We start from the raw sequence: 12071 nt of genomic DNA on the forward strand, positions 1-12071 counted from the left end.
GGGTGTAAATCACCAATATTCTTACTATTGCCACTGGCTTCGGTAAAGAAGACAGCAAACAATCGTAGGTGCTAATCTACGTTTATTCAGAGAGTGTGTGTTCAGCCATCACTCTCCAGTTCAGAAGAAAGTGAAAGTAGAAACAGAACAAAGAACATCACATGACAGGAGATCAGGTTACAGCTTGAGCTCCTGTGTGGGAAAGTTACAGCAATCATATAATGTAAACATTCATCCACATGCAGCATCTGTGCCATGCAGAGGATTTATGCTAACAGGAACTGCAGGAAGGGAAAGGCTGCTCCTGTGCTCAGATCCTGCTTGCAGGTTTCCCAAAAGGGGCATCTGGTCAGTCACTGTGAGAACAGGATGCTCAACTAGATGGGTCACTGTCCTGATCCAGCAGCAGGCTCTTCTGATATATGTATGGTATTTGGATTGCTATTTTCAGGTCCCCCCCGAAGCCTTTCCAGTTCTCACCCTTCTCAACCATCCTTTGAATCTAGGATATAGAAGTGTGTTTCAATACCTGCTCTCCTGCAACAGGAGATTGTGTCAATCCATACAAGTTTTCAAGTTCAGGTAGATTCCTTGGTAGATTACCATTTTTCTCCCTCCAGTGACCTGAAGTCAGCTCCAGGTTATGCCAAGCTAGGGCCATGCTAGCTAGAGGTCAACTCTGCACTGGAATGTGACAGGCTGATACATATATGAAGCTCATTGGGTGACCTTCATTCAGCTTTCCACTGCCTCTCAGCCTAACCTTCCTCACAGGGTTGTTGTGGGGATTAAACAACAAAGGGGAGAACCATGTATACTACATTGAGCTCCTTGGAGAAAAATGTGGGATATGAATGCAACAAACAAACAAACAAACAAAACAAGATGGGCTTGTGGTTCAGCTCCTCTCATTTTAAACAAAAACAGATGAGCAAGCTGAATGTGAAAACAATCTGACCTGTTTTGCTGTCCCTCTCTCTCTTGATCCACACAGGTGAACCCAAGTGCAAAATGGGTGATCCCAGAGACATTTGTCCTCACCTGGATTCCATAGGTGAAGTCACTAAGGATGATCTGCTTCTTAAATCCAAAGTAAGGAAAAATTCATTTGCAAAAAAATTACCCAATCCATAAACAAACTAATACATTTTCAGACTGGGGTTGAGGAGATCCCCAGTACCATGAGAATATCCTTGGGGAGAAGATATGACTACTAAACCAGTGCAAGTCTGACTTAAGTACGCCCTACATGTCTGAAGCTCATTCCTAAGAGGAAAAGTTATACATAGCATCAGGGTGGGGAAGCTTTGGCCATCCATATGCTTGCTGGACTGCAACTTCCATCATCCCTGACCATTGACCATGCTGGCTGAGGCTGATGTTAGTTGGAGCCCTGCAAACTCCAGACGACACCAAGTTGTATTGTTGGACTTCAGCTCCCATCATCCCAGACTACTGGGCATGCAGGTTGGGGCTGATGGGAGATGAAGTCCAACAATTTAGGGAGGGTCATAGTTTCCCCACACTTGATTGAAGAAGAGGCACTTCTTCTTTCATGAGGGAATTCATCTTTTGAACAGAGGCATTCTCTCATCTTTTTGCATGCCATAAGGAATCAGGGATGGAGGGGCCTGTGGCCCTCCAGATATTGCTGGACTTCCATCATCCAAGCTTCATTGGCCACACTGGCTGGAGCTGATATGAGTGTATATCATATCAGTATCAGCAAGTCCACGATTTCCTCACTCCTTTGTCTGATGATGGGTCTGTCTCTGAGGACGATAGGCCACTGATAATTATTTCTCCTCCTCATATGAAAACAGGGTACTTGCCAGTCTTGTGGAGCAGGGGGACCAAACCTGTGGGCTTGTCTTCAGGTAAAGACATTCTTTTCAAATACATTTTCCTGCATGCATGACTTTTATTCTTCCTGTTGTAAAATGTCATTCACAGCTAGTTACTGAGCTGTACCAGGTAGACTTTTCACTTTTGGGGTGTGAAGTAGCACTATTTTCTGTGCATTGTGTGTGTATCCACAGACACACCCCTACCTTTCTATTGCTCTGAATTTCTTTTGCCATGTTTCCACTGTGACTGTCAATTGGCTTTGTTTCACTTCAGGTTTCCTGCTCTTATGTTGGTTGCGGGGAATCCTTTGCTGACCACAGCACCCTTCATGCACAGGTAAGAGATCTAGTTTCCCCAGAAAGCAAGTGAGCAGCCAGGAAAATTTCCTTGGAACTTAATTGTAACACCCCCCCCCCCGAATGTTTAGCATTCAACACTTCTCTCAGCCATGTTGCTTTGAAAACACACAAGTATTGTCTAGAGCTGAGGTCCTCTAATTTTTTGTACTAGTTGAAGGACATATTTTGGAAATGCAACACACTGTTGTGGCCAATCCTTGTGCCTATCTTTTCTCTGCACTGTTGGAGGCAATATGCCTCTGAATACCAGTTGCTCAGAATCACAAGTGGGGAGAGTTGCTGTTTCACTCAGGTCCTTCTTTTGGGCTTCCTGTTGAGGCATAAGAAGAGGCCTGCTGGATCAGGCTGATAGCCCACCTAGTCCAGCATCTTCTTCTCACAGTGGCCAACCAGATACCTGTGGGATACCTGCAAGCAAGATTCCAGCACAAGAGCACTCCCCACTCCTGCGGTTTCCAGCAACTGGCATTCAGAAGCATTACAACTCCAAGTAGCATTAAATTTCTGCCTCCAATCAGAAATATAAAAATGTTAGTCAGAATTACTGCTACCTGGAGAGCATAGCCATTATGACTTGTAGTCGTAGATAGCCTTCTCCTACATTAATTTGTCTGCTCCTCTTTTAAAACCATCTATATTTGTGGCCATCACTTTGTCCTGTGGGGGTGAGTTCTATAGCTTAACTATGCACTGCCTGTCCTAAATCTTCTGACATCCAGCTTTGTTGAAGAGAGGGAGAAAAATATCTTTCTATTCACTTTCTTCACATCATGCATAATTTCATAAACTTCTAGAATGTCACTTCTTTCTCATCTTTTCTCTAAACTAAAAAGTCCCAAATGCTGCAACCTTCCCTCATGTTATACCACACCTCTACTATCAAAGGTGATATGTGTCTCAATATCAGGTGTTCTGAATTGCATGCGAGGAGAATTGCTGTTGCCCTCAGGTGCTGCTTTTGGGTTTCCCATTGGGGCATCTGCTTAGCCGCTAGGAAAGCAGGATGCTGGACTCCCTAGCACTCCTTTGGCCTCATCCAGCAGAGCTATGCTATTGCTTACATTCTTATTGAACTTGAGGCTCTATCTTCTGCTTCTGCTCTGACTGCATTGCAGTAGAATTCAAGATCAGTTGGATCTTGCCTCTGCAATTTCACAGTCCCACTTCTTGGGTACCATAGATCAGAAAAACAAGTTTGTTAGTCAGTATTACTGCTACCTAGAGCAGCATCCCATGATTGAAACTGATAGACATGACTGACTTTGGCCCATTAATTTTGATGGGTCTGCACTGCGTAGCTGGACACAACCCATATTAATTGGTGTGCTCTCTGTGTTTGTGTGTTTTTAAATTGGTAGGCCAAAAAGCACAACCTGACAGTAAACCTGACAACGTTCCGGGTATGGTGCTATGCCTGCGAGAAGGAGGTTTTCTTGGACCAGCGGTTGTACTCCCACACACCAGTCCCTCCATCAAAATTCATGGACCAGGTGAGTGTTTTGTGGCAAAGCTGGATGCTTTGAGTTACTCTTTTTCTTAGTTCAAGTGGTCAATGTGTAAGACTATCCCAACTTGGAATGTAGCAGGGAAGTCTCAGGACCAGTGGGATCTACAAGACAGTATGGTGCCTTCATTACATATCTTTAGGCTAAAACATTTCTCTTCAACCAGACATTCGGCTGATTAACATTCTGTGGCTTTTAAAATGTGTTTGTGGGAGGATATCTATTGGTTTGTTTTTGCTTTTGTTTTATTATGTTTTTATAATCTCATTTTGTATTTCTCTGTTTGGATGGACAGTGGTATACACCTTTAATAAATAATAATAAAATCTCTCTCTTTTTTTACTTATTAAAAGCATTTTAACCTCGTTATTTGGCCCCAAAATGACTGGAAGCTTACAAATGTCAGTGATGAGACAGTCCTTGCCCCTAGGCCTAACAGTCTAAAATACATGGCATGAAAAGAAAAGGGATTAGGAGACAGGAGGAAAAAAGAAAACTCAGCTGCTGTTTCTTAGTTTGGAGAATTATACTGTGTGGCAAAGCAGACTTGCCTCTGATATTTACTCCCCAACTTTCACTTCCAGAATTCTCCTCCACCCATCCATTCCCTAAAAGCTGTACCCATCGCAGTTGCTGATGAAGGGGAGTCCGAGTCGGAAGATGATGACCTGAAACCGAGAGGTAAATCCAAAGGTCTTAGAGTATGAAAATACCCCTTTCCTTTTTCCTTGAACACAGACAATAAAAATGTAGCAGTGGGCATAATGAACAAGCCTCCATTCCCCTCTCCTTTTTCATTCCTTTTCTAGGCCTTACAGGAATGAAAAATCTTGGGAACTCCTGCTACATGAACGCTGCACTCCAGGCTCTCTCAAACTGGTAGGTTTTCAGAGTCATTTTCAGATAACTGCTATTTACTGACTGCCAGGTTGGTGCCTTCCAGATGTTTCAGACCACTACCTTCATCACCCTCCAGCCACTATGTTTGGCACTACAATTCCCATTATCCCCCAGCCAGCATATATGTCAATATAACACCCATCAACCTCCAACCAGTATGTGTTGCACTATAACTCCCATCAGACCCCAATTAGTATGTTTGGCACAAAAACTCCCATCAACCCCCAAGCCAGCACGTTGTAGTCCAAAGCACCTGGATGTTGCACCAGCTTGGCAAAGGCTGCTTGTAGGCCAGATCTGGTGGCTTCATTGGGGCCAGGCAGATTTTTTTTTAGCCCCTTGGTCTCTTCCACTTTTTATTGAAGGCATCAATGTTTTCCCTTTCTCTCTGCTCCCAATTGAAGTTGTTGGATAAATCATAACCCACCTTTCTTTCTTGTCTTCCTATCAGTCCCCCACTCACTCAATTTTTCCTTGAATGTGGCGGTCTCGTGCGCACTGACAAGAAGCCAGCACTTTGCAAAAGTTACCATAAGCTGATTTCCGAAGTGTGGCATAAGAAGCGGTGAGTAAATCTAGGACACTGAGGCTGTAGGGACCTCAGCTCACCGGTAGAGCACTTGCTTTGTATGCAGAAGGTCCTAGTGTTTTTTTTTAAAAAATAAGATTTTATTAAAGGTTTTTCACGATACAGTAAAATAAGAGAAACTAATCTAAATTAAAACAAAAGCAAAGAGAGAAAGAAAAAGGAAACAACAAAGGAAAACAAAAAATAGAAAAAAGAAAAAGATTTTCCTTCTGTCAGTTACATAAAAGACATTATTCAGAATATTCACTATAGAATGACACCCAACTGATCTACATTCTGTTAGGCAATACTTTCCCAATCTTCTGACTCGGGTTCAGTTCCCAGTGGCATTCTAATTTTATGAAATATAGTATCTAGAGAGGGCTGAGAAAAGACTTCCTGCCTTAAACCCTGGAGAGCTGATGCTAGTCTATAGACAATACTGAACTAGATACACCAATGGTTTTTAAAGTAATTTCGTTTGTTTATTTACATAAACTCATCAGGCCCCCAAGCTATTAAGGGCTCTATGTACCACCTGTAACACCTTGAACTTGAAATTTACCTTGCACATCTCCAGAGATTCTATATATTCATTTTTGACTTTGCTTTTTCTTCCCTAAAACCAGCCCAAGTTATGTCGTCCCCAGCAGCCTGTCACATGGAATCAAGCTGGTCAACCCCATGTTTCGAGGGTATGCACAACAGGTGAGGCGGATGGCAAAGGGGCAATCCCAGATGTTTCTGATTCCCTCTTCCTGCTGCAGTAAGAAAATTATATTCTCCTGGGCTGTGAGAAGTTAAACAGCATCTGTTTCAGTTAGGGAGCCAAGGCAGAGACTGAGTTACTGATACAACATGTAGCCTTCCAGCAAGGAGGGGATTCCATTTGCCATGAAATGTAATAGGGCAGGGGTGGGGAATCTTTTTAAGCTTGAGGGCCATATTACTTTCTGGGAAATCTTCTGGGGGCCACATGCAATTTTGTCGCCCCCCCCTCCACCAGCAATCACAAAACTTTTTCTGGGAGGATTGTACAGCATCTACTTTGCCTGAAGAAAAGGCCCCAGGCTCAGTCCCTGGCATCTCCAAGTACAGATGCGATAGATCCTTGGAGAGCTACTGCCAGTCAGTGTAGGCAATACTGAGCTTGATGGACTAACAGTTCAACTCAGTATAGGCAGTTTTTTATTTAGTTCTTCCTTTTATTCAGAACCATGGGGACTAGAATCGTACCTTTTTTAAAAAAGGAAAAAGGGCCCCAACACATTGGTAAAGTACTTGCTTTGCATGCACAAGGTCTCTTGCTCAATCCCCACCACCTTCAGGTACAGCTTGAAGAAGCCTCTGTCTGAAATACTGGAGATCTGCTACCTGTAGAGTCAGAGTGGGGAATCTTTTTCAGCCTGAGTGTTGCATTTTCACGTGGGGACCTTCTGGGGGCATATGCCAGTGGTGGGCAAAGCAACAGGTCTGATCCTTACTTTTGTTCAGTAGGTTACACTCCAACCACAGATACAGGCCAAATCTTTCTACACTACTCCTCTCTCCCCACATCTTCCATCCATATTCCAAACAGGGGGAAGCACAAGAAGAGGGGGCAGAGCAGGGCTGTTGGAAGGCAAGTCCTGGGGAGAGGGAGGGGGGTGACCTAGAAAGAGGCTGAATAGAGAGCCCTAGGCCTGAAGTGCCCCATACAATATTTTCTTCTCTGCGTACCCACCCCAGGACACCCAAGAATTCCTACGCTGCTTGATGGATCAGCTCCACGAAGAGCTGAAGGAGCCAGTCATGGCCGAGACCCGGGACTCCGACTTGAGCGACATGGAAGACAAGCAGGAGCATGACCGCAGCCCCTCGGAGGACGAGTTCCTCTCCTGTGACTCGAGCAGCGACCGGGGCGAAGGGGATGGGCAGAGCAAAACTGGGTGCTCCCTGGCAGAGGCTGAGCTGCTGATCCAGGACGAGGCTGGGCGGGGGATTTCTGAAAAGGAGCGGATGAAGGACCGGAAGTTCTCGTGTAGCCATCGGCGGAGCAACTCGGAGCAAGTGGATGAAGATGCTGATGTTGACACCTCTGTGACAGCAGTGGATGGCAGGGCTTCCCCAGAAGTGCTCCCTCCTTCCACACCTCATCCAGCCAGCCCCTCTAGGACTCCAGGTACTCCACAACAGGTTCAGTGTGCAATGCTCTTGGCACCTGTGTCTGAACCTTGGAAGCTGCATATCATACACACCTTCGTTCATATTTTTTTACTAGTTTTAAGGGAAGGGCCATAGCTCACTGGTAGAGTATCTCTCATTGAAAGGGGGTCTAACTTCCCTAGGAGAACTTTACTCCTGAGGAGGAGTTGTGTGTAGTAGGACACTGGATTTTGCGTTTGAAGCATCTGATTTCCCTTGGACTTGGGACTTGATTGGCCTTGACACCCGAGGCTGAACTAACTCTGGGTGCAGAGAGCCCCCCCTGCTTTGGCCTCGTTGTAGGATCTCTGCTCCTTACCTCCATATGGCTCAGGGCTAGGATTAAGGCTGTGGCCTCCTGGTCCTCCCTTGATGAGGAATCTCACAGCTGAAGCAGACAGTGGCTACATTTGGAAATTTGTTTGTTTGTTTGTTGTTTGTTTGTTGCACTTGCATCCTGCCATTTTCTCCAAAGAGTTCAAGGTGGCATACATGCTTCTCCCCCTCCTTCTTTAAACCCTACAACAAACATTGTGACATAGGTTAGGCTGGGTGGAAGTGCCTAGTTCTAGGTCAGGCATCCCCAACCTGTGGCCCTCCAGATGTCTTGGCCTACAACTCCCATGATCCTTAGCTAACAAGACCAGTGGTCGGGGAAGATGGGAATTGTAGTCCAAAACATCTGGAGGGCCGAAGTTTGGGGATGCCTGCTCTAGGTCATCCAGTGTGTTTCTTGGCCAAGTGGGGATTTGTACTCTGGTCTCCCAGGTGCTAGGCTGACACTCTTAACCACTACACCCCAGCATGAGCACCATGGCCATTACTCTTTCTAGTTGCTTCTCACTCCTTGCACGCAAATCAGTCCCTAACCCCAGAGGAAGAGGGAAAATGCATGCACCTTTTCCCAGGGATCTGGTTGAAAGTTAGATCTGGAAGAGTTAATCTGAGCCTTTGAAAGCTCATAGAGCTGAAATAGGAAGTGGGAAAGAGTGTCACTCTCCCCCATTTCTTCCTTCAGCTCTATATATTTTCCCAGGGAGAAGAAGGTTAACTGTCCCACCGCTCCATTCCCCAATGGGCAGTGAATGGGGAAGCACAGAGGCCTTTTACGGTAGACACTAGGGAAGGACCTCAACAATACCATGGCACCCAGAGGCACCACATGGTGACCCATCTTGCTAAAGCCATAATATCCCCACCTTCTGCCATGAGAAGAAGGTGCTCAAGTGCTTGGTAGCCAATCTGAGAACTAAATTAAATAAAAAACAATTGGGGCCAAGTTGGTGCCCAGAGATGAGGGATTGGCTGGCTGAGCTTGTCAGACAAAACTTGTGTTCCAGTCCTCTCTACAGGCAATTCACTTCCTTTCCTTGCAACAGAACCAGACAATGATGCCTACACACGCTGCTCCTCTCGGCCCTGCAGCCCCGTTCATCACGAAGTGCATTCCAAGCTCTCTAGCAGCCCCCCACGCTCGAGCCCTGTGCGCCTGGGATCCTCCTCCTATGTGCTGAAAAAGGGTAAGTCCAGGAAGCATCTGGGTTGAGCTGCTTCTGTGGTAGTTGTTTTCTGTATAAGGACATAAGAAGATCCCTACTGGACCAGACCAGTGGGCCCACATAGTCTAGCATCCTTTACTCCCTGTGGCCAAGCAGATGCCTGTGGGACTCCCTCAGGCAGGAACCCAGCACAAAAGCCCTCACCTAGAGCATTACTGCCTCTGAACATGGAGGCAAAGCATAGCCATTGCTAGTCTCCTTCTCCATCTCCTCCATGAATTTGTCCAGTCCTCTTTCAAAGCCATCTAATTTGGTAGCCACCACTGCCTCCTATGGGAGGGAGTTACACGTTTAACTACGTGTTTTGCATTTCCTGAGGGCATCCTACTTGTTCTTTATGTGGACCCCACCTCCCATTCAATCCCCTCCATCTGTGCAGAGTTTCTATGATAGTCTTCCACAGAGAGAACTGGTGAGGCGATTACCAAACAACACCCAAACCTATAAATGTATGAATAAATCTTTATTTGCGTCAGAAATATACTAGGTTTAGTACGTTCGCATAAGTTTAAAAATACATTAGAGATTGGCAGGAAGGAGAATACGAAAGGAAAAGGAAAAAAAAACAACACAAACCCTTTGTTTTTCTTTCAACATTTTTAGTTTTAATGACTTCTATTGAATTCTCTCTCCAGGCTTTAGAGTTGTTATATATAATTGGCATATATAATGTATAATATGAAAAAAGGAACGAGGGTTACAGGAGGGAGGGAGAGAAGACGGTAGGGAAAATGGTAGGAAAGAAGGGTGGAGAGGGGTGGGAGCAGGGAGGGTGGGAGGGGGGAAGGGGGCTTTTATCTGCATAGATATAGGAAATGGGTATGACTTGTAAGATTTGAAGTATTTGAGTTGTACCGTTACCTTATGTGCTTTTGTTTTATGTAAAGTTTTAAATTGATCAATAAACTTGTTTTTTAAAGGTTAAAAAAAAATCTTTATTTGCGTCAGCCATTGGCCACAACAATAAAACAACAATACAATATACAAAGAATAGAAATAAAAAGTCAATTATATAAAATACATTTTAGGGCTTTGAATCAATAGTCAAATTGTGGATCTTATTCTGATTGTTGTTGTTGTTGTTGTTGTTGTTGTTTAGTCGTTTAGTCGTGTCCGACTCTTCGTGACCCCATGGACCATAGCACGCCAGGGACTCCTGTCTTCCACTGCCTCCCGCAGTTTGGTCAAACTCATGTTGGTAGCTTCGATAACACTGTACAACCATCTTGTCCTCTGTCATCCTCTTCTCCTTGTGCCCTCAGTCTTTCCCAGCATCAGGGTCTTTTCCAGGGAGTCTTCTCTTCTCTGGAGGTGGCCAAAGTATTGGAGCCTCAGCTTCACGACCTGTCCTTCCAGTGAGCACTCAGGGCTGATTTCCTTCAGAATGGATACACACATGCTGTTGCTTCTCACTCCTATTCTGATTGCCCCAGCTAAAAACCTTGCAACCTTTGCTGTCACGTGCTCATCTTGATCTGCCTAGAGAAAGGAGACTGTGGCAGTGGTTGGGTGACCCGGAATGGACAATAAAAGAGGTGTGATAATCTCATTCCTCAAGTCTTTATAAAGAGTGCAAGCCAGAAGGGCATGCGCCACTGATTCGGTACTGCCATCTCCACAGGGACATAAGCGTTTGTTGTTTGGAATCTGTTGGAATCGTCCCTCAAGTGCAGCCGAGGGCAATACATTCAATCTTGCGAGAGTAAAAATGTGACTATATTTTAGAATTGCTAGGTTATGCAGATAGGGTGCCACGTGTTGCACATAGAATCACAGAATTGTGAAGTTGGAAGGGACCCTGAGTATCATCTAGTCCAACCCCCTGCAATGCAGGAGTCTCAATTAAATAATCTATGACAGATGGCCACCCAACCTCTGCTTAAAAGCCTCCATATAAAAGAAGACAAGATTCATCTGGCAAGATTTGTTTTTGAGAAACCCATGCTGGGTCTTAGTAATCACGGCATCCTTTTCTGTTTAGTTTTCTGTTCTAAGACCTTTCCTGGTTTGATATCAAGCTGACCCTTCTGAAGCTACCTGGGCCTTACTCTTTCCCCCCTTTTGAAGATGGGGACAACAGCCTCTAATCTGCAGGGGCAACAACCGCTGTCAAGGAAGTGGAGACCATATTCCAAGAAGCCATAGAATCATAGAGTTGGAAGAGACCACAAGGGCCATCCAGTCCAACCCCCTGCCAAGCTTGAAACACCATCAAAGCATTCTTGACATGTGCCTGTCAAGCCTCTGCTTAAAGACCTCCAAAGAAGGAGACTCCACCACACTCCTTGGTAGCAAATTCCACTGCCGAACAGCTCTCACTGTCAGGAAGTTCTTCCTAATGTTTAGGTGGAATCTTCTTTCTTGTAGTTTGAATCCATTGCTCCATGTCCGTTTCTCTGGAGCAGAAGAAAACAACCTTTCTCCCTCCTCTATATGACATCCTTTTATATATTTGAACATGGCTATCATATCACCCCTTAACCTTCTCTTCTCCAGGCTAAACATACCCAGCTCCCTAAGCCGTTCCTCATAAGGCATCGTTTCCAGGCCTTTGGCCATTTTGGTTGCCATCTTCTGAACACATTCCAGCTTGTCAGTATCCTTCTTGAACTGTGGTGCCCAAAATTGGACACAGTACTTCAGGTGAGGCCTGACCAGAGCAGAATACAGTGGTACTATTACTTCCCTTGATCTAGGTGCTATACTCCTATTGATGCAGCCCAGAATTGCATTGGCTTTTTTAGCTGCTGCATCACACTGTTGACTCATGTCAAGTTTGTGGTCTACCAAGACTCCTAGATCTTTTTCACATGTACTGCTCTCAAGCCAGGTGTCTCCCATCCTGTATTTGTGCCTTTCATTATTATTATTATTATTATTATTATTATTATTATTATTATTATTATGCCCAAGTGTAGAACTTTACATTTCTCCTTGTTAAAATTCATCTTGTTTGCTTTGGCCCAGTTGTCTAATCTGTTGTTTAAGATAAGATAAGATATCTTTATTGTCATTGTCCCCTTGCGGGAACAAGGAAATTACTTTCATTTTGAAGGTCATTTTGAAGTGTGATCCTGTCCTCTGGGGTATTAGCCACCCCTCCCAATTTGGTGTATCTGCAAACTTGCTCAGGATGCCCTCAAGCCCA

At 44.8% G+C, this 12071-nt stretch overlaps 1 protein-coding gene across 12 annotated transcripts in view; it reads left to right on the top strand.

Annotated features, from left to right (window-relative positions):
• The window catches only part of USP20 (ubiquitin specific peptidase 20), a 114247-nt gene that overhangs the window by 46378 nt on the left and 55798 nt on the right, over positions 1-12071 (top strand). For 10 of the 12 annotated variants that reach the window (XM_088665275.1, XM_088665273.1, XM_035113014.3 and 7 more), the window contains 10 exons: positions 995-1092; positions 1824-1877; positions 2122-2184; positions 3566-3697; positions 4297-4393; positions 4522-4591; positions 5064-5177; positions 5810-5888; positions 6909-7341; positions 8744-8884. In XM_088665275.1, the coding sequence (XP_088521401.1) occupies positions 995-1092; positions 1824-1877; positions 2122-2184; positions 3566-3697; positions 4297-4393; positions 4522-4591; positions 5064-5177; positions 5810-5888; positions 6909-7341; positions 8744-8884 (1281 nt within the window). Of the gene's footprint in view, positions 1-994; positions 1093-1823; positions 1878-2121; positions 2185-3565; positions 3698-4296; positions 4394-4521; positions 4592-5063; positions 5178-5809; positions 5889-6677; positions 6802-6908; positions 7342-8743; positions 8885-12071 lie in introns of those variants that run through there. The other 2 variants (XM_088665280.1, XM_088665281.1) reach the window with 2 other exon arrangements.

This window comes from Zootoca vivipara, chromosome Z2, assembly GCF_965207765.1.
Source record: "Zootoca vivipara chromosome Z2, rZooViv2.hap1.1, whole genome shotgun sequence".
In the NCBI taxonomy this organism is placed as follows: Eukaryota; Metazoa; Chordata; class Lepidosauria; order Squamata; family Lacertidae; genus Zootoca; species Zootoca vivipara.